Consider the following 23,172-nt stretch of genomic DNA (forward strand, 5'->3'; position numbering starts at 1 on the left):
GCATTAAAATATGGTCCTGTAATTGTCAGGTCTATTGTGTACAGCACAAGGCTGGCACTGTGAGATCTTAAATCAATGGACCGAATCTGTAAATATTAGCTGCTAGCACTATTTGGAAGTTGGCTGTTCCACTGGGATTTTCGTTGCTAAGAGATTAGGCAAAGGTGATATAAAGTAGGTACTACAAATGTATAAAAGTGAACAAAAACAACTTGACTAATGCAAGGTTAGGTTAAATGGCTAATCCTTATATGGCACTGTCTTTTTAGGTGGTGGCAGTTTTCCTATTTGACAATCCTTTCCCAGGGGGTTGATAAAAATGAATTAGCCCTGTCGAGACAAGAAATGTTTTGGTATGTGAATGATGTATATGGTGTGTAATGATGATCTTTAGTATGTAAGTCATGTGTATGTATAATAGAATCAGATCACTAAAAGGTCTTAATGTCACACTTTATGTCTTCGATCGTATTATTAAGGGCAGTGTAATTCTCTGAGACTATAAATCAATTTGCAATCATAAAATGTGGCTCACCAGTACAGCATGAAACTGACCTTTTAATCAAATATCACAGCGGCTGATGGTGCACATGTACTAGAATTTCTGAGTCACTAAATAGAATAGAGACAAAACTTGCTGGCTTAATGTTTTTGTACATGAACTCAAGCTGCTTTTGAAGAATATTTTTGTCATTATCATCTTCCGTCTTACTTAAGCCAATTTGCGCTGGTGCCAGCTTGGCAACCCAATTATCATATTCATATGTGGTAACTATATTGCAAATGAATTGCTATGCCTTTTTCCAGGTCATACGTCTAGTAACTTGCTAGAGGTGAGACTGAAGACAGGAGAAGACAAGAAGCTTGGTAATGAAGAAAAACTGCGTCACTGACAAAGAAAAAACGGTTTTGGGTGCTGTGTTTGTTTTGTTTGGCACCACTATACTTTTACAAAATTAAGGAAAAGTTCTTTTTTCTCACTTGGTAGATTTTCAAGTTGGTTTAAAGCCAAAACTAATTAACTTACACTTCAAAATTAACCACAGCACTCAGCCATGATGATTGCTGCCTGCCTAATCCTTCAGTGTAGACATTAAAAACTGACACTGACAGTGGGCAGATTCACCTGCTGGACATGCTTGTTATCTGTGGCTCTATGACTGCTTATTGCTTCAGCTCTGGATAGTTAGTGAGATCACTACTGCTTGTGGAGTAAAATAAAAAGATTAGCTAGAGTCGCGTAAAGTACTGAATGTGAGATACTGCGTGCAACCTGTGCCTCATGCAAAAATATAACAAAAATAGCTATTAATGTAAAACTGACCCGCTCTTGAGTTCCGAATTTCCCATCAGCCACCAGGTGTACTTCATAGGTAAAGTTCATGGTCATAGCCAACTTGATCAGGAGATCAATACAGAAGCCGTAGCAACACTGGGGTACAATTGGGCGTCCTGTAACAAAACCAGCAACAGTTGCAAGTTAAAATCACTCTTAATGACACATGTTAGATTTTGTTGTTTTTTTTAATCCAAAGGCGGCGGACGTAGACTGAACGAAATGCGTGACACACGGTGCACTGCAGACAACCACACAATCACGCTGTTTGCCAGAAACACAGCATACACACCAAGCATCCCGACAGCCTCTCACTCTGAATGGCACACTCAGCTACATGCATACATATATAGATACCTACTGCATATATATGTATGCATCTCCAGTGGGTGTTTGGCGGGTGCAGTAAAAGCACAGTGACAGTATAAACGTCCCTGATGTGTTACCTGGGATGGTCTCATTGGGCCCAGTGCAGATAACCTTTTTAATTAAGACTCCATTTAATGTCATTTCCTCCTTGCACGTTCCATCCGGCTGAGTGGGTTTCACATACACAAATGGCTCCTGGTGTATCGTCACTATCTACAACAAATGGGACAGAAAGCTGTTTATCAGGTAGTCAGAGCTCGATCCAGCCTGATCCCGAGGGACTCAGGCGAGGCAGCGAGAGAGAGGGGAAAAATAATGCTTGGAAAAACCCAGCGGATACACAAATGAACGAACTCCACAGATACACATGTACACACAAAGACAGACGGATGAATGTAAAAATAACCGACAAGGATACAGATGAGAGGTTCTTTGCAGACCTATGACAAATTTGGAGAGATAAAAGTCATAGCAAATACATCACTTCTGCCTTCATGAATGTAGATTAACTTTCCTCCCCTCTGAGAAACAAATGTCAGCGCACTGTCCAACACGCGTATATCAGCTCTATGTGTGTCGACACCAACGTCACATTGAGGCAGCAAAGCGAAGGCGCCCTACCTTTAATCGAGTGGACATCTGGAAGCCCTGTGGTTTCTCAGTCTCTCCTCCGGGCCAGATGATCTTCCGCTGATTGTTCATTACCACCTGCAGCGACGCCACACACATATACAGTATTATAGGTGAGTGCTGACAGAAGGCTTACTGCTGATGAGGCTCCAACACTGTGGGTGAGCATCTCTAATGAGTCAGCTTTATATAACCACAGCTCAGCGCTTCTTTTATTTACTTCACCGACCTCTGACTTATGTATCATACCTGAGGCCTCAGGAACGTATTTCCAGAGCTTTCGACAGCATCAGACAGAGTTGCAGACTTTGCTCAGTTGCCATGGAGTGACGCCTCCATGGCAAGTTTTCAAAGCATACATTATTAAGTGTATGTTTAATTGTAGTTTTCCAAATTCATTACAAAGTGCAATGCTTTGAAAGTTGCATGAGTGAATGTTGTGTCCTTTTTCTTTTTTTTGTCACATTATATAAGTCGTTCTCAAATTCTTTTACATCAGCGACCTCTAAATTCACAGAAATTAGACTACGGTCCTCCATCTGATAAGATTTTTGCTTTGGGCTGTATTATTACACAAAGTGTATGAAACCAGCTCTATGGTTGTAGTAATTATTATGGCTGCAAAGAAGGAAGTGAGGAGAAGTAGCATAAGAGTGAAAAGTCTGCATAGGTCTGCACTTAAAATAGCACAAGACTTTCACTCAGGAGACCGCTGTTAATGTCCAGTGTGAAACCAGAAGTCAACGGTGAGTTATTCAGACTTACTCATGTATTTAAGAAGCGTCATGTAGGTGCAGTAACGTAGGTACATTTGTAACGAACATTACAGTAGCTACGTAGTTATTTTAACCCAAACCAAAACATTTTCAGATGGCCCAAAAGGTCATACATTCTATCATTGTGCTACTTATGGAAGGAAATAGAGTGTAAATAATTTTCTGGGGACCATCTGGTCTCGAGGACCCCACTTTGATAACCACTGAGTTATGTTATGGTATAATATTTATGCATTTATGAGAAAGGATCATTTTCCTGTTCTTCCACTAATGGACAGTTTTAAAGCCGAACCCAAAGGACTATCTATTAGGGGAATGTGGCACTGACTGTCAGCATGTGGGTTTTCATACCTCATAGATATGAATGAAAACCAGCCTGCCTCAAAGGTTGGAAATCTGTCTGAAAAATTTGATTGTGGTTTGTAAAATGATCAACAGTCATACCCTTTAAAGTATTTTTCTCTTAATCTCTATAGGGTTCATAAAGGACATGGTTAGGTTTTTATTTTCAGATGCATGCAGCTCCTGCTTGCCATTTAGACATGAACGCAGTTAACAGTGGACAAATCTGCAATCCTCCTGCAGTGCGGAAAAAAAAGGCATGGTTCATTGCAAACCATGACTCAACCAAAGGTTACACGATGACGGTCTACCCGAGCAAAATCAACTAAAAGCTTACAGTCGCTATTAATGCTTGGAGCAGCTTAACACTCCCTGAAAGGCTTGTTTTTTGGGCTGCAGCAAGAAAGTTTTGATAATGTTCTGTATGTTCCAGTTCAATATAGCAATAAAAAACAGTAGATATTTGAAAATGACCTCAAATTCACTATGACAGACTGCTGCAGCATTGTAAAAGCTCTGGCTGAACTGCAGTGTTTCTCTGGACAGACAGGGGACTGAGGAGTTGCCCTACATTGACTACATTGTGCTATAGATAGAAAACTGGAGCTGCATGTCCAGTATGAATAAAAAAAGAATATGACTACTCAGGCAGTGAGTAGAAAATAGGTAATGGACTTCTTTTCTTAAAGTGCCAGGGTTTTGCATTTCAGTTCTGTCCAACAGGCCAGAGTTGTCTCTGTCGGTCAGTTTACCTGTGTTCCATTGTAAATGCCGACTTGAATGAGTCGACTCTTCTGGTAGTTGAGTATACTGTAGTGTGCGTACTTCCTGTCCCCGTCGTCATTGAACTCCACGCGTCCTGTGAGGCCCTCTGGGTATTTGGATGACATCAGCACCCTGTGGGAAGCGAATGAAAATGATTATTTGCGTGAATGAGCACACACGTGTTCATGCATGGGTATCGTGTGTTGTCTATTAGGAGTGTAACGGAGCATTTAATTGTGTATCATTCTGTACTAGCCTCCATTTGAGTGCATGCGGTAAAATGAATGATTCGCAATGACACGGAGTGGAGATGATATCTGCTGTTTTTGTCACCACATCTGTTTGGAAGCAGTGCATACACTGTTTTGTTACACTGCTGAGAAACCACTTTAAGTGGGTCAGTTGAAAACTCGGTCACTTCATCTGCAGGTGACAAATAAGAAGTTTACACTCTGGAAAAATTTGCTAAACTAATTCTATAAGACAAGTTTCCAGTGGTTTGGTAGAAAGAAAATAGTTCCTACTTTAAACTGCTCACAACAAGGACTGCAGATTATCATGAGTAACCGGGTCATGATTTCTCATAAGAGACATTGCAGCTTAGTTTTTCAAAATAATCTTTTTGGTGCAACTCATGAGTGCCATCTAGTTTCATTATACAGAAGAGAAGGCAGAAATTTCGAGGTCGATACCTTCAAAACTCTGAGACTCACACCAGATCAATCTAGATGGATTAACAGCACAACAGCCAGGGGGAAAAATACCTATTTTTGATTATAAGGTGAACTGTCCCTTTTAGGGTAATTGAGAACATGCACAATTCAGACTCAACCAATCAGAAACACAAGTCGGTTTGGAATCTAGATTAGATGCATCTGGCTAAATGAGAGGAAAAAAATGTTAGAAATTCTGGATACCTCCTGCTAAAAATATCTTTAAAATTTTTGGGAGCCAAGGTTACCTTTTTATACACTTTTTTTATACGCCCCTCAACAAATTATAAATGTCAAAGTTTATCACGAACTGAAATGATGAGTCACGCTTACCGTTTAAAGAGCGGCCCTGTTTTCCAGATGTTGGTGTTGCCCACGCAGCCTCTCGGGGGCTCTGTGATATTCTCCTTCTCAAAGAGCTCCTGGATGGACTGAGCCACCACAGCCACCGCATCATTGATGTGGGCTGACTCATTCTTCCCGTTGATGAGCTGGAGGCCGATCAGACCTGAGGCCAGGCCGACAACAAAAAAGAAAATCACTGATCCGAGCGAACTACAGCCTCTCAGGATCCTTTTGCAATGCACAGAGTGGATAAAAAACTTATAGGGCCTCCAGTTTAGACATCCTGGATAAAGGTCAGACATCAGCTGCATGATCCATCCTGTGCCTGTGAATCTCAGGGAATATAACTCTGGGAAATATCCACATCTAGTCATTTATGAGACAAGGCAGCAGAATAAATGGATCATTTTTCGGAGTTTGCCGCTGATGACCTTTTCGCAGCATGTGTAAAGAGTCCCTTGAAGTTGGATCTTTTTTTTGGCCGTACCAGCTAAGCTTTTGTGATTCAGCACAGGCAAGGTATTACTTGTGATCGGAACAAACAAAAATACCATGAGACTTAAATTTAAACAAAGCAACAATCCAACTTCAGCTAAGTTTTCTGATTGCAACCAGGTCCGTCAGTCCTGCAGACTCCTGGGAGAGGCTGCAGTGGACGTGGGAGAGACTGGACATGGACAGGACAACAGACGCTTTTCAGGGGTTGGTTGTGTTTAGAGTGAGGAGAAGACGCTCGACGTTTGTGACCACAAAGTGATAAAATACTGTGAGAGACTTGTGTGAGAAAGAATCCAAGAATAGAGACAAGAAAGGCTGTTGTAGCTTACCATTCTACCAGTTATCTGTTGCAAAAGTCTCCCTTTATAACTCATTAGAAACCAGGGTATTAATATGGCAGGAGAGCACAATGAATTTACCTTTAGATAATCCAGGACATACACAATTAAGCTAAGGTGTACTGTAGATACACAGCTCATTTAAACCTTTAAACACATAATGCTTAAACGTTTAAATGCTCAACACACAACAAGCAGTTATACAGTTATATCATGTGGTGCATCCATCGTTAAACGGTTAATCCGTCTAATCCTGTTTGTGTTGTGATGGGTCTCCGGGTAAAGCCGGAGGTTAACTCGTACATTCACACTGAATCTCTGCTGGATGAACGTACCGTCTGGCGCCTCGCTCAGGGCTTTACCCGACATCTCCCGCTCGCCCACCAGCCACACGTAGCCCGAGCCCGTCATGTTGAGGAAGCGGGCAGCCTTGTAAACTGCGGCAGCGTCCTCCTCACTTGGAATTCACCGTGTGGGGAAAAATACAGAAGATTGTTTTTGTGTGTGAGGAAGATATGTTGTGTTCATTTTCAGGAGTGGCTGATTAATCCACAGTTATTTGGGATTGGTGTACGTCCAAGTTTATTCCCTTGTATCAATGCTTCTGTTGGATAGCTGATAGTCTGAAGGCAGACAAGAATCAAGGAGAGACAGAAAGGACGTTGCAGTTATGTTTTATGCAATTAAACATTTGGTTACCAGGATGCCCCAATTTGAAATCTCTTGAGTTTATATCGAAAATATTAGTGGTAAGTAGCGAAATATTCAAAACCAATGCCAGTATCAGACTACACAACATCAGCCAGATACTGGCCTGACATTGGGAATGTAAATGAGAAATTAGTGCACATATATACACCTTTTTTAAATGGGGTAAACCGACTAAAAATAAGCGATTAAGTAAAACATCAGGGACCAGGAGGTTTTAAAAGTTCCATGTTAGACACAGAGCTGATGAAGCCAGATGTTGTTGGGTGTTGGAGGGTTTTTTGTCCAGTGTGAAATCGCTAATTGTGAAAGACAACCAACACAGCACTGGGGACGCCTCATGACTTCCCAACTAGCATGTCATATTTTTTTAATTCTTAGCCCTGTCTCATCCAGTTTGAAAATGTCTTCGTGTTCCACGACAATGAGCCATGGGATCACAAAGCGCTCTCCTCCACATATGGCAAAGGTACTGTTTATTGTGCAACAGTAAAGTTGTTTCTTGGCCAAGTCATGGCAAAATATTGTGTTGTTTGATCTCAGCAGCTGACATTAAATTTATCATTCATCATTCATTACATTTATCTTAACGTTTGACTAAGAAAACATCAGTACATTTTTCTAAAATCTGCCCAGAATACATTGGCATAATTTAGATGTTGATTATAAGTGAACATACGATCCACAGCTGAATTCCACAGAAGGTTGAAGCTGATTTAGGTTAAAACAAGACCTGAAATGATTAGTAGATTCATTGATTGGTTGATCAACTGAAACTTAATATGCAACTAATTTTGATGCTAAAATGCTGAAAAACAAACAAACAAAAAAAGCCTTGGCTGCTCCATCTTCTCAGTTTCTGGGATGTGTTGTTTTTCTTTGTCTAATGCTAGAAATAGGATTCAAACAAATACATTTTGGGGGATTTTAAAGACAAACTCACTATTTTCTCACAATTAATAGACAAAACCATCATCAAGACACTAATGAACACATTAATAAAAATGTAACTAATTGTTGGTTGCAGCCCTACTGATTCACCAATCATCCCATTTTGGATGAAAGTAATGTGTAATTTTTGATAAAAATCTCTTACCTGGCGGACAGGATGATGACTCGGGCCTCCAGCTCTTTCGCCTCCAGCAGCAGGGCAGTTAAGTTAGTCTCCTGGCTGAACTGGAGGACTTTCTCTGCCTGTGATCGGGGCACAAGAAAGGTCAAGCCAGCTACTTTTCCCTACCTCAGACACCATGCTGCCTTTTTACCTGCTTGGGTTCGAGCTTGGCCGATTTAGTTTGAAAACGGGAGACAGAGATAAAAAGGAAAGCGATCCAGGGGAACCGGCTGAACTAAAAAAAAAAAGCTTGAAGGGAAAAAAAACTTTTGCATTTGTTCGCATGCAAACTGAGGGTTATCAAGGCTCCAAAGAAGGACGTGCATGTGTTAGGTAGGGGGGAAGAAGAAGGTCAATGCAACCAGTAACTAAAAACGGGTGAAGGGGGGTGAGGGGGACGTTTTCCCCCAACAAAAAGACTGCTGAAAACTAGGGAAGTGCTACAGAACAGGAGGAAGTAGCATCTGGGAAGCGGTTTTGTCCCACACTACCGGTTCTCCACAAAGGAATGGACTTGCAAACTCTTTTTGTGTGTGAGTGTGTGTGTTCTGAGTACATGCATTCCTTTATTGAAGGAGAAAATGAAAATGATAAAAGCGGGGACGCTGTTCACTGGTTTCTTTTTTTTTTCTTTAATGACCGAAAATTATAGATTTTTCATAACAAAATCATTCTTCATTTAAATCATAGGGAAATGTCTCAAAGTAAAAAATTAAAGAAAACACGTGCTACCAAGAGAGGGACATTTCTGGGTCGGCTGGTGACTGGTTTGGGCTGGTTTCTAGTTGCTACGTTTGGAAAGTTGGTGGGCGGCGTGCATTGACCATGCAAATATACCTTAGGTCCTCGCTTGTTGTCATAGGACAGTTGGTCGAGGTTTTCATAGTTCCTTTTTTTATTCTGATGAGTAATGTGCACAGAGAAAATATGCAGACACAGAAAAATATTATAAACAGTTGAAAATGGAGGGCAGTAAAGCATTCCAACAAATCTCCACTTTTCTGCTTCAAATTGGGATCTTTAACAGTGGGGCTTGCAAAGAACATCAGAGATGACCGCTTTAGAATAACGCTGAAGATATCAAGTGCCGTAAAGGACGTGTTCAATTCAGAAATGATCGAGGATACCGATTCAGCTGCATCGATTATCAATGAGAAATTTAGCAATCAAAATGCTCAGGCTACAGCAATAATCAGTTCAACTGGAAACTTTAACAAACCAAACAAGGCCGACCTTAACCCTAACCCACACTCCATCAAGGCCAAAGTAGGATCATGTTTTTGGCTTTCAAAAAAATAAGAATTAAAGCTAAAATAAGAGCTCATTAAAAGTTTTATGCCGTCTCTACTTGCAGAACTGCACGAGGAAACCTCTCATCTATCCAACCATCTGTTCACTATTTTTTCCAGCTCTCAAGTGGCATCCTCACAGACTGCAGCTAGTTCTGTCCTCATACTGTTGTTTACTAGTGTGACCAGAGACTTGGAACAACATATCAGACAACCAAGTATCACAGCAGTTTGTAAAGTGATGACAAAATGTAATCTATAGGTTCAAATGGAAAATTCTGTGTCCATGTACATAAATCATAAAAGATTAGATTTTGTTGTTATTTCATAAACTGATTTTTATTAACATAAAGCCTAAATCACGACCTCTCCCTCATCTTAACCAAAAGGTTAATAACCGGTTTATAAATGATGATGAAAGATGCTGCATGAAAACAATTTAAAATTCACATCCTGTATATCAGTGTTTTTCGGTTCTGTTCCTGGGAGCCCCCTGTCCTGCATGTTTTAGAGTTGTCCCTGTCTCAACACACCCGAGTCAAATGAAGAGCTCTTTATCAGGCTTCAGCAGAGCTTGGTGACGAGCTGATCATTTTAATCAGACGTGTTGGAGCAGGGAAACGTCTGAAATGGTGCAGGGCAGGGGGCCTCAGGAATAGGATTGAAATACACTGCTGTAGATTATATTTCATGACTGTCATGATACAGTTTCTGGTCGGAAACCATAAACCATCATGACATCTAATGCAAATGTTAACTATGTGGATTTATTTTAACCTCCACCAAGGAGGTTATGCTTTCATCCGTGTCCATTCATTGGTTGGCTTTTTGGAAGGATTACACAAAAACTGCTGAACAGATTTCCATGAAACTTGGATTGTCAGAAACTTGGATTATCAGCTCAGAATAGACCTCATTAACTTTTGGTGCAGATCTGGATAAAGGGACACATTCTAGGAATGTATCCTCATTTTCCTTAACATTGCGTTTCTCTACATTTTGGTTAATTTCTCTGGGAATACTGCATGCATCCTGATGAACAGAATCAATTAAGGTGGCTTGTATTTGTGACTGAGTCGAATTTGATGCAGATCAAATATCTGGTGAGCTTAAAATATGGTTAAGCAGTTATGGGTGGTTTAAAATGTATAGGGTTACAGAGCTATGGAGTTTGATATCTGATTAGGCTTGATTAAATTAAAGGCCTTGGTGGAGGTATACACTCTACTGAGTGCCATTCTAGTTATTTAATGGTTATGCAGATTTTGATAACTATGGGTACCAATTTAATTTAAATTTACACAATCAAGACGAATCAGATCAAAAAGGAAAAAAGCCCCAATCGAGCTTCAATTACAGACATATTTATCTTGTTATTTGTGGAGTTTAATGAGCAGTGACATTCTGTGGTTGTTGATGTGTGACAACTAATCATTTCCTGTTAGTGTAAAACTGTAAACTATGTTTACTTTTTGTATACTCACTGTTAGGACAATATAAATCCATACTATAAACAGTTGTAGTGTATAATATGGTCCCGTGACAACATACTGACTCTCAGTGGTTGCTGAGTTAAGCTTAATCTCAAAATCTGAGACGTCACCATTTTGGATTCCAGTCCGGGTCTGTGCTCTGTGCAAGGACACACTCGGGACTACTGCCGGAGACAGGCAGCCATTTTGCAGGAAAACACATCGTCTTTCTGCTTCACAGGGTTTCCTTCACAGCTGCCTGGCTTCACAGCTCACACTCCAGTGCGCTCTGGGACTGTTTCTGTCCCTTCACAAAGTCGACTCTGACCATTCAGCCATCAGCACAAACTCTTCCATTCACAACTGAAAGCTTTGAAGACCTATTGCACAACCCTGACGCTACAGTGATGTAAGTTTGAGTGATTGTGATTCTAAATGTCGAGAGGTAATCCTGAATCATGATCAGATAAGATTTTAACAAAACTGAAGGATCGCACGCAACAAATTTTGCCATGATAAGAATCGCTAGAACAAATTGTCAGAGAATTCAATGTTTTCCATCTCATTACTTTCTTAAGGAAATATTCTAAAAATCTATTTTCTTTAAAGATCAAACAAAATTGTGTGAAACGACATTGAAAAAGAGTGAAATATACAACTAAGTGAAATGATTTTTGTCCTTATTCTTGGACACGTATATATGTAACTACGTCTCAGAATCATATAATGAGAGCTTTTATGTATCTTCAGCGTGTAGAAATATTTTCCATTAGTAACATCCAGCAGCATAAAAGAAAAAAAAACTTGTCTTTGTCTTTTTTTTCCCCAAGAGAATTTCTGAGCGCTCTATTTTTGTATCCTCAGTCAGGCATTAATATTTCATGTTGTGTTGGTCACGTTTGCACTCTGCCTAAGTCCACTGTGTCCAGAGCCTCTGTGCTGCTGGTGACAGCGATCCCCCTGTGATTGTGTGACCTCGCTAAGAACTTGGCACGAAGCTAAATATAACATGTAAGTTCACTGAGTTTATGCAGCACATCGGGGTGATTAGCAAGAACAACACCTCTCTCTTTTAATTAGAGCATGATGTGACGAAGCTGCAGTCTGCAACATCCAAACTTACTTCCTCTTCCGTCATCTAGAGCAGTCGAAGCTGCGTTTGCAGTTCGGGTGTTCAGCTGACATTGCTATTCAAATAAACGTACGATAGAAGAGCTGGTACAGGTTTTGTTATTCTGGCAATGTCGTGACAGGCTGAGTCACATAACCCTCAGAGGGCGCTCAAACAAACAAAAGATCAGAATTTATTTGATTCTTCTCATCTTCTTTTCAGCATTAAAGCTTCACGTACTGATTTTGTTAAAGTGCAAATAAGCACATTTCCAATTGTCCTCACAGCTAATGAAACTTTGGAGCTTTAACACAATTAAGGAGGGTCTCCTTCTTATAAAATGTATATTTTATATAGAATTACCATAAGAAGGACACTGTACCTGCTGTAACTATGTATTAAAGGGTAAGGCTGGTGTATATTTTTCTTCTTGTGAGCCAATCCCATTTTAAAGACCAAAAACAACAATGTGTTAGTCTGTCTTGCTTGTCTCTCGTTGCTGTGGCACTCAGCTCTGAACTCATTGGTTCTTATGAAAAACATAAATCTTTAAAGTGCCCCTCCAGTCAAAAATGTGTTTTTCTCATTTTGTTGCTACAGTTGAATTTTTGAGCTGTGTAGAACGATGTATACACAAGAAGGCTGTTCTCACATTCATCTACTGAAAGTGTACATTTTCTCTGTTCTCAATGAATATCTGATTTTAAGAGGCGGGGCCTATAAGCGTAATTTGTGACACCACAAATAGTCTGGAGGCCAGCAGTGGTTTATTCATGTGTTTTAACAGCTCAGTCGCCAATATGTTGGCAGTCGGCAGCATGTTGATATGTACCATTTTGACATTTGACGTATCAAGTCATACATTAGCTAACTTTCATGTTGGGAGGTGGAGAGAATGTTGATGGAGTTAAAACTAGGCGAGTAGGCTGCCAAGCCAGAGACCACTGTTAGACGGTGTTTTAACATTTGTAAGTGTGAAACAACCAGATATTTCTGATGAGACGTTAAGACATTGTCCAGCCGTTTTTGTGACAAAGGGACAGGTAAGCGAAAACATGATCTTGTCCTAACCCTAACCAAGGTGTTTTTGTGCTTACACCTAACCAGGCCAGAAACACAGAGCTATAAAACATAAAATTGAAAGTTGAACCTAAGGATGTAAAGTTACAACGTAACGAAACGTAAAGTTTCAACATGTCCATGGTTTGCAGAGACGTACATTTCCAACATTTATTCAGGCAAACGGTGGTTTTTAATTACATTTGGACACCAATGGAGCTTTATGGCAAAGAGGAAGAAGATATAACAGACTTAGTAGATCAGTTCATTGTTGGCTTTGGTCTTGTTAGTTGACAGTAGGAAAACCATCTAATATCACTGGCCTCATCCTTTAAGTTTCACCAGGCTTTCAGTGTAATTATTGCTGCACACTGTTGGAGAGCTTCTCGAATAAATCATGCCCGGGGCCTGAAAATGCTTGAGCTAGCCCTGCAGTCATGTCTAAATATATGCGTAATTAAAACCTCACAGTCGAGAGAGTTGAAGCAACTTCTCTCAGTATTATTGGATTGAAGGGGATGCACAGATGGGTTCATTTTGAGATCCAAACTCAGATTAAAAAGGCACTTCCTGGATTCTCATCAAAGGCTTTTACAACAGCGATTTCTCGTCTCTAGTGCAGGATGTGAGTCACATCTCGATGATATGACAGTATCATCTTCAGCACAATCTAACATGATTAATCCAAATGTTTGAAATGTTATCCTATTGGTGGCTCTTAATCAATACTGATCCCGGTCACTTCATTTAAGCAGCTTTCACTTTCGCTGTAGCCGTCTTCCGTGAATTACCTCGGGTCTGTGTCATGTTCAGCATCTCATCAGCTCGTGATTTAATTAAATCTCCGAATCGGGACTCATTTCACTCGGCCACACAATTACAGCAAAGAGCCCCAGAGAGGGACAAGCATCAGAGAGTATAGCGGGGAAAAAAATATCCCAAGGTAATATCATCTTATTAAATGTGTGCAATGGATGACAGTCGTTTTTTGCCTCCCCCTCTCTCTCTCTGTTCCTAAAGGGCACACATCATCACAGACTCAAGTCTGTTTTGACTCAGAGAAGATCAGCATTTCACTGACCCACATACACTGCTCTGAGCTACACTTAAAATGGATGCATCAGCGGTATCTGAAAAGGCAAAAAAAAAAACCTCACGCATCTTGTGAACATGACCTAACAGGGTGGTATTACACAAGGCCTGCGTGTACAATAATGAAGCAGACCATTCATCAGGAAACACACACCTGACTTCCACCAATGAACCACTTCCGTCTGTGATGGTTTGCAAAGCCCCACGTTAAAGTCCGCTATTTGGCTCCCATTGTGGATAGACACAGGATAATTTGGACTATGGCGAAAAGCAACGTGAAGATGAGCAAATAAACATACAAACTTTTGTCAGATTAGACCACATTAGACGCTGTAGATGTCTCTAGGAATGTTAGCCAATGTTTACACAATGGTGAGAAAGAGATGTGGCCACACAACAGAAAGGAAAACAGTTACATACATAGAAGACCTTTGAGGTTTTTTTAAAAACCCTACACGCTCACGCGCTCAATGCTCTCACACGCCGCAGCCCGAGCGTCTCACCTTTGTTTCCCTCTCCTCAAGGAGGGTCTCGAGCCTCTTTTGAGCAGCCCGCCCCTCGTGGTCGTCGCTCACTATCAAGATGATGTGGTTCCAGTTGAACTCGCGCATCAGGTCGAACCACACGTGTGCTTGGTGGGAGTAGGGAGGGACTGTCCGCAGGAAGGACAGATGGATGCTCTGAGGAGCGTGAAGCGGGAGATAGAGGTTAACGCTCTGAGGTTAAACTCTGTTTCCACTACAACAATTTTCTACTGAAAGAGTCATAGAGTCATAACCAAGCAGAAAAATACTTTCTTTTCTAATTGGAATGTGCTGGACATGGTCACAAGTTTGTGGACACCCCTTTCAACTGCGGCTGATTTTTGTGATTAGGATTGAAACTCTAACTCTTAATCTGCCAATTATTTCCACAAGTAAACGATTAAAAGTTTGGTAGGAAAAAATGTTAAAAGCTCTAGTTGCTCTTTAGTTTCAAGGGAAAAGGGGAAATCTTAATTCTACAGCATTAAAAGATTTTTAAGCAAAAGTGCTTCCAACTTTGTGGCAACAGTTTGGGTACATGGCAGCGCCGCCTTGCACAAAGCCAGGCTCATAAAGGAGACTGTCCTCCCAAGAAAAATTACATTTGTTTAAATTCAAGTGACAAAGCCCTCTAGTGACCATATTAATGACCATAATTAACAAAGACGTTATGGTGACCCCTAACCTTAAAGCAGAAATTGTCCTGGTCCTGTCATTTCAGTTTCATTTTATGTGTGTTCCTTGTGTTTTCTTTGGTTTTTGTGGTGTCTTTTGCTCCATCTTCCTCCTGTTCTCTTGTGCTCCTCACCAGCCTGATTTGTCCTCCATACCTGTCTTGTATCAGTCTAATTAGCTCAGCCCTGTTCCCTGTGTTCCTCCCCAGTCTGCTTTCCCTCCACACCTGCACTGCATTACTTCATTAGCCAAGCCCTTTTCCTGGTGTTTTTCCACTCATTACCCTCACCTGTGTTTCTTTGCCTCACTCCGCCTACACCTCATCCCCTCGTTAGTGTAGTTTGTATCTAAGTCCAGTCTTTGGTCTTCTCCTGTTTCCCTCATGTTCATTTGTGTTTGCCTGTTCCTTGTGTGCCGTGATCCTGCCTGCCATCTTCTGCATTTGGGTCCACCTTGTCTGCTCTCATCATGACAGAAATAAGGTCGCGGATTATTGTGACTCGAGGCACTGTTTTGATGACTTACAACTTGACTTGACAGAAAATGAATGACCCAAGACTCCACTTGGAATTGGAAATTAAATACTTGTGACTTGACTTGAGACTTGGTGGCTTGAGTGACTTGTCTGTGGTCATTTTATGTTTTCAGTTTGAATATCAAAAACATCAAAACGGTTCAACATTGTCAACGTTGACATTATAAGTGTCTGTGTAACGTTACCTGGTATGTGAGCGCATGCTGGGAATGGCTTTGTCATGACTGGATGACTACCCTGTCAGTCAAGCTCCTCGCGATGCTACCTGATGGTCCATGGATCAAATCAGATCATCATCATCGTGCCTGTGCCAAGAGTCATCACTTTCGGAGTGGCTCGACTCTGGACTTGCAACTCAACTTGACACAACCTGTGACTTGACTTGACTTGCCCAAGAATATGGACTTAGGACTTCTTTGAGACTTGCGTCACATGTCAAAATGCCTTTCAAACCTCAACCAAGTACTTCAAACAATGGTCTTTCCCCAACTCTAACCAAGTTATTTTGGTGCCTAAGCCTAAATAAACCTTAAGGATAGCATTGTCACATCATAAAACAGATTTATGTTTCAAACAGTGATTGGCACAGGGTTTGTAAAGCACTGACAAATGATGTTGCCTGCCCAGAGCCCTGACCCCAATGGGTCCAACACTGGATGGACTAATGGCAACTGCGCGCCGGGCTTTATCGCCCAACATCAGTGACTGACCTCACTGATGCTCTTGCTGGGAGTCTTCCCAGAAGAGTGGGGGCTGTTATAGCTACATATTAATGCTTATAGTTTCAGAATGACATTGCACACAGTGTACTTTTAGACGTAAAATATGTTGAAGGCTGGAATTCCTGAAGCTGAATTTCTTTGAGAGAAAGGGACACCATGCATTAATGAGTTTTCAGTTTTTAGGTTTTAACACTATCAATAATGAACAAACATCCTGTAAAAAAAACATGAATATGCCCTGATCCATGCTCTGACCCCTCGGGCTCCCTTCACTTTCTGTATTTAATGCCTCTGATTTTCTTTAATAACTTGCCAGATTAGGTGAGTTGTCACTTGAACAGGCTTTAAATTGAGTTATTAAAGTCTGTGGCATTTTATTTATGTGATTGCTTTAAAGTTTCATTTCAGTGGCTTGTGCTTCATAAAAAACATTACTCAGGTCAGACGCATTATTAATGATGTCCTTTCAGTTTGCAGCTGGAAGCCCATTTAATCACAGCTCCCCTAATGGACAGTGATGGGACGTTTAATCTAAGAAGCTTTTGAAGCCGCCCCAGGGGAGCTCCTTACTCCCTCGCTTTCTCTCTCTTCCCTCTCGTCCTGTTTTCCTCCCGCTCGATTTGTCTTTACATTTCTCTCATCCATCACTCACCTTGTCGGAGTAGATGGACATGCGGGTGGTGAGCCCCACCACAGGGATGCGGTAGAAGCCTGCAGTGTAGGAGACGGGCGTCGGAGTGAGGTGGTCATTGGACTGTGGAGGGTGACTCACCAGGATGGCATAGACCTGCAGAGACGGAGAAGAGGAACACTTTGTCACTCTGACACTGGCGTCAAGACAAAATGGGCACACCAGTCATCTTGTGAGAGAGAAAGGTATCCAATTTGCCGGTTTGAGACATCTTTCTTTCTTTCTTTCTTTCTTTCTTTCTTTCTTTCTTTCTTTCTTTCTTTCTTTCAATTCAATTCAATTCAATTCAAAGGGGCATGAAAGTTTAACAACAATCTTTCTTTCTTTCTTTCTTTCTTTCTTTCTCTCATTTCTCTCATTTTTGCAGACAATATAACACAACCATACCAAACACACATATGGAAAGGTCAGTCCCGCCGGGAAGTTGCGATTGCTGCAGTCCCCAATCCCTGTAAATTAGGTGTAAATTTTTTATCTAATCAGAACAACTTTTCTGCAGATTTGACCAATCATCATAATATTTAGACAAAATTGCAAGGTCGTGCAGAAGTCATAGAGATTGGCGATTGCATCATTGCAACTTGTAATGCCCTGATATTGCACTATTATCAGAATAATTGCCCATCCAGAATAGAAATGCATCATTTAATCATCTCAATTGGAGGAAACCTGTCTCATGCAGCCTGATCCGAAGGAATATCTTAATCAGATTGAGAGGGTTGGTGTAAACCAGGCCTATTTAGCTACTTTTGTCTGACCTGTAAATATTCACAGTAAATGAGTTCAAACAAGACACTTACTTTCTCTTTCTTATTTTCACTGCTTATTAGTTTTCACAATTGAAAAAGACACATTATGTGTACAAAAGTACACGAAATTCCCTCCGATTAAACAGCCTGGGTTAAATTGTTATAGTGAAGTGACAGTAATATTGTTCCTGGCAAAAGACATCGCAAATAAATGGGCTGATTAGCCTATTAACAAAACAATAAAAGGGCCAGAATGAGGTTGTAAAAGGGCTGCATTTGGTCCACAGGCTGTCAGTTGAATAGGTCTAGAGTAAACCTTTTATAATCTGCTGAATCTGGTTCTCCGAACTCTCTGGTTGGAATAAATATAGCTTAATGCTTATTAGATCAGCAGTGCTATGCCAGCATGCATAGATGGTGTCTTGACAAGTGTAGCAACTGATTTAAAATGAAAATGTCAGATTAAGCAGTACCCATTATTCATGGCAAACATTCATAAAAAGTTCATGTGGTTTGCTTTGAAACTCCCAAAACCTACCCCACAGAGGAGTGTTTATGTAACGGTCTACTCGTATGAATCTTGTTGTTTTCTCATGATAAATTATCTTATTAACTCAGGAAAACAACACTTGTTGATGATGAAATAAGTAACTTGAGAAACGAATAACATTTTACTTCTTATCATGGGAAAACGGAGGAAATAATATGTTTAACCCATGACTGTTTAGGGCTTCCGTACAGAATAATCTGCCCTCTAGCGCAAACTTGCATAAATCTGTGGCACAAAGTCATATTTATCACTTTTAATTCATTCAATCATTTTTTGCCCCTACCCTAACAACAGTCTGTGCACGGCACTGCCCTGTGCTTGTCAGCCTCTCGATGGGGACTGACGCGGTGCGGCACTTGTGACTGACAGAAAAATCGACGTGGCAGATTTTACAGCCACTTTTCTTTAAAACTTTAAGTAAGACACATGAATTCCTCTGTCGAGGTTCTCTGAAATGTGTTTGAATATTCTTTCTCCTCTCCGTTTCTCTGTCCCTCTCTCACTCACTGAGGAGGACGAGGCGCAACAGTACAGCTGGCTGCACGCTGTACAGTGCCAGAAACAGGTTGTGATAACCAAGAGGGAATAAAGTGTGAAAAATTGTCAGAAATAGGGAGAAATACAGGAGCATTGTGACCCTGGGAGGAAACCGAGAGAGGCAATCAAACACCGGAGGGTTGGCAATTATGTATCAAGAAACAATCTTGTCTGTTTATTGGACAGGAAACAAAGCACGCAACATTTGATTATATTTTTTAACGTCAAAACAACATCGGCTATGATATTTGATATTTGTGATATTTGCTCTATAATTACTTCATTTCATCATCACTTCATTTTTCATCAACATCATTTTTAAAGTCTTTTTTGAGAGAAAGCCTCCAGATTATCATTAATAATTAATCAAGTGATTACAAACTGATTGCCACTGATTGAATCTAGGGCTTTGCCTGCTCTATAATCCAGCCCTGGGAGGAAACATCTGTTTTTCTAATTAAAGATGAATTAAATTTGTGCACACTTTAAATACAATATAGTCATCTTTGAGTGGGAGCAACTGCTGCTCCAAAACGTTGTATAACAGGTTAAAAATAACATTTTTGAGCCGTGAATGTCTACATAAATTGTAACTCATCTATGACAAAGATATCGAAGAGCAAAGAAATCTCTCCCTTTGTTCAGAATCTCTTCACTATGTGGGCTGGCAGACTAATATTCATTTACGGCAGCTCGGTTGAGTTTTATCCCTGCATTGAGCAACCCAAAGCTGTCCAGCTACCCCAGTGAAAAAGAGAATTTGTGTGAGCTCAGCTTTGGGAAATGCCTCAGAGATGTGGAGGAAGAGGGATGAAGTTGGCATGGCAGTGCAGTCATGGATTATTGGATGTGAGCAGTCCGTATGGCTGGGTCAAAAAATTAGGTCTATCTTCCAAGGACTGCTCCCAGGCATCTACTCCTCCATCTGCCACACACTTCTCTTCTCAGTAACTGCTATCACATTCAAGCCAATCTCATCTGATTAAACCCTCCATAGACTTTCTGTCTGAATTAGGTGTGATTTTGTCTAATTTACAAGAGGAGTGTGTGTGTGTGTGTGTATGTGTGTGTTTGTGTGTGTGCGTGTGTGTGTGTGTGTGTGTGTGTGTGTGTGTGTGTGTGTATGTATGTGTGTGTGTCTGTCTGTCTGTAATTGTTGGGGATTGTTGGTGTAATCTGCACAGCCTGATGGGTGGATTGCACGCTCATGCTTTGGGTGAACATGTGACAGGCGACTGGATGCGACACTATTATTCTGCAAGCCTGTATCAATTAGAGCCATTACACTAAGCAAGAGGACCAAGGACATGAAAGCAGCATTAAAGCTGTGGGTGTGGGTTGTTCTCTTGAAGCCTAATTATGTGTGTGGGAGAAACAGGAGCGAGCGCGAGGGGGACTTGACGCCTCAGCATGCTGTGACATAACATTGGCGCTTTTTAAAAGACATGAAGAGCATCACATGAGAGGACGCTCCAGTGTTTCAGCGACTCTCACATACACTCGTCATACATTACTGATGAAATGTGTTTTATTTGTTTGCACATATGTTAGAGACTTTAAGCCTGTTGTAAAGATGATGAATAATTCTTCCCTGGAAAACCTGCGTTTAAAGGGTAAATCTGCAGTTTTACACATTAAAGTGTGTTTACAGGTCTTGGGGAGTTCTACTGCATATGTGGAAAAATAGTATAAAGCCTTTTGTGGCTCCAGAGGGAGCTGCATGTAATCTGATAAATTGCCTCCAGTGATGTCACTCAGTTGCATTGTGGCTAATGTAGGCATTAGGTTTTGGGAAAAAGTCCACTGGTCTAACATCGCACACAATAATAGTGTTAGTAATATTTACTTGACAAAGTTACTAATCGAAATCTTCATGAATGAATGATACGCTGTACCAATCGCTGAAAGATCGAGGGTTAGCATCCTGTTACCATGGAAAATGCTGGTTCTGGTTAAGTGAAAACACTGTTTGACTCAATATGTGCAATTTAAAAACAAATGATCAAAATCGATACACCAAAACCAGAGATATCGCCTGTGTTATAGCACGCATTCTTCTTCCTTTTTTAAAACCTGGCGCCTACATTACCCACAGTGCAATGGAGTGACATCGCATGAGTTTTTTACATGCAGCTTCTTCTGGAACCACCAAAGGCCTTATACTACTTTTTCCTTACATATGCAGTCATATATGCAAGATATGTAAACACCCTTTATTGTGTAAAAATGGTGGAGTTACCCTTTAAGTACAGTTTAAACTAGGGTTGCATATGTGGAACATGACATCAGCCATCTTTGCTCACTACTTCTTAGCCTTTCTTAAGCTTTCTACATAAACTACAGATTAGGAACTTCATTTTTTATCGGTTATCGCATCGGTATCGGCCATGAGAAGCAGGTAATTATCGTTTATCAGTATCGGCTGAATAAAATCCACATCATGCCTCTTTAGCTGAAACAGGATGGTCATACTTCTCACAACAGTGGCTCATGTTAGCCCTGCATCATATCACACAACACAGCTCGCAGCTGGGTGAGTGATCCTCCCCCTGGAGGACATCACACAGGAAGTCCAACTGTCCGCAGACATGTTGACCTCCTCCACTCGCCACACACACACACACGCACACGCACACACACGCACGCGCGCACACACACACACGCACACGCACACACACACAAAGCCAAGTTGTTAATTGTGAATGACATGTCGCGCATTTTTCACCCATCGCTGCTTCCTTTGCAGTTCACTAGATCTGCAGCTGTGTGTCCTGAAACGTACAAGTTGCCCTTTCATCCGAGATATGCCCCAAACCAAAGCACTATTTTTGGATGTCTGAGGAAACAGATGGGTCTGTGGGGAGTTCACTGTGTTGGAATCACACAAAGTGGGCAAAATTACACTTGAACCAAAGGCAAATAACTTGCTTTGGGTTCAAGTGTAGGGTACTGGCTGCCAAATCGGACAAATGGCCGGCCTGTCCCGGTATATGAGCTGTGTTTCTATACATGTGCTGATATGTCCCTGCTGCGAGGCTTTATAGAAAAGAGGAGACACTGTTCTGATCCAGTGTCCCTTGGCTGGTGCGTGAAACGTTTCCTGAAAGCAGCAACTTTCTAATGCAAGTTCCTCCAAAACACTGTGATGCATCTAACAATGTACAGTACAGCGGTGATGTGTACAGTACAGCGGTGGTGTGTAGCATGAGTTATGGGCTGTGACTGCTGGATTCAGCGCAGTGAACTACCTGACTGGAGATGAGGTCCTCGCACACCGACAGAGCCATCTGGATGGCGTTGGGCTTGTGCGTTACGGAGATGGCGGTCAGCTTGAATTTGTCCCGGCCGTACACCTGGTTGGCCTGGGTCACGGCATCTTTGAAGACCTGCTCGTACCTCTTCTGGCTGAGGACCGCCCCGATGTTCACGATCTTCGGCTCGCAGCCGGCCCGCGCGCAGGAGCACGAGAAGAGCACCGCCAGCAGAAACAGACGCATCGTGTGGACCACCAAACAGCTCAGCGCAGCCCGGTCGCTTTTCTCCCCGGTGGCGGGTCGGCTCGACCAGCTTCTGGACAGCGGCACGGCTCAGCCAGTGGAGAGCTCGACTGCAGATACGATCCAGGTGGGCGGCGAGAGAGAGGGGAGTGGGGGGTGGGGGGAGGCCAAAAAAGGAAGAAGAAGGCAGGGAAAAATAGGTGGATTTATGTGCAATGCGGAGGAATGTGCATGATCGTTATGAGGGGCAGGCTGTTAACCAGAGACGTCCAAACCGCATTTTTGCCCTCCTCTGCGGAATCTCTCAAACCCCTTTCTCTCTCTCTCTCTCTCTCTCTCTGCTGAAGAAAAACTCAAACCATCCTCCTCGGGGTGTGTATCACTCCTCGCAGCCGCTTCTCCGTGCGCTCTGTGCGGACAGCGATCGCACCGATGCGTCGCTCGCTCGCTCGCTCGCTCGGCTGGTCACTCCGGGCTGAGCGGCTGCTGTCCTTGGTGCTGACAGCTGTGCATGCGCGCCGCGGCGGTGTACTGCGCGCTCCCGTCGTATCGGCTCCTCACTCTGAGCTTTGCGCGTTGGCGTGCTGCTGCTGCTGCTGCTGCTGCTGCTGATGATGATGATGATGATGCTGATGATGGTGATGCTGGAGTAGAAGCTGATATGAAAAATAAATGTGCTTACTTGCTCAAAATACACTCGATCACCATGTTAGTCATAACAGGACATGAAAGGAG

The 23,172-nt window shown here is 41.8% G+C and overlaps 1 protein-coding gene across 4 annotated transcripts in view; it reads right to left on the reverse strand.

Moving 5' to 3' along the window:
- grin1a (glutamate receptor, ionotropic, N-methyl D-aspartate 1a) overlaps positions 1-22,440 on the reverse strand; it is a 37,702-nt gene extending 15,262 nt beyond the window's left edge. For 3 of the 4 annotated variants that reach the window (XM_073478109.1, XM_073478108.1, XM_073478107.1), the window contains exons 1-11: positions 22,189-22,440; positions 17,066-17,200; positions 14,461-14,637; positions 8,772-8,834; positions 7,917-8,014; positions 6,448-6,569; positions 5,265-5,439; positions 4,206-4,350; positions 2,327-2,413; positions 1,783-1,918; positions 1,325-1,452 (exon numbers count right to left, since the gene is read on the reverse strand). In XM_073478109.1, the coding sequence (XP_073334210.1) occupies positions 1,325-1,452; positions 1,783-1,918; positions 2,327-2,413; positions 4,206-4,350; positions 5,265-5,439; positions 6,448-6,569; positions 7,917-8,014; positions 8,772-8,834; positions 14,461-14,637; positions 17,066-17,200; positions 22,189-22,437 (1,515 nt within the window). In that variant the 5' untranslated portion in view covers positions 22,438-22,440. The remainder of the gene's footprint in view (positions 1-1,324; positions 1,453-1,782; positions 1,919-2,326; positions 2,414-4,205; positions 4,351-5,264; positions 5,440-6,447; positions 6,570-7,916; positions 8,015-8,771; positions 8,835-14,460; positions 14,638-17,065; positions 17,201-22,188) is intronic. The other variant, XM_073478110.1, reaches the window with a different exon arrangement.
- Between the last annotated feature and the right edge of the window lie 732 nt (positions 22,441-23,172).

This window comes from Pagrus major, chromosome 12 (assembly GCF_040436345.1).
Source record: "Pagrus major chromosome 12, Pma_NU_1.0".
Classification (NCBI taxonomy): domain Eukaryota; kingdom Metazoa; phylum Chordata; class Actinopteri; order Spariformes; family Sparidae; genus Pagrus; species Pagrus major.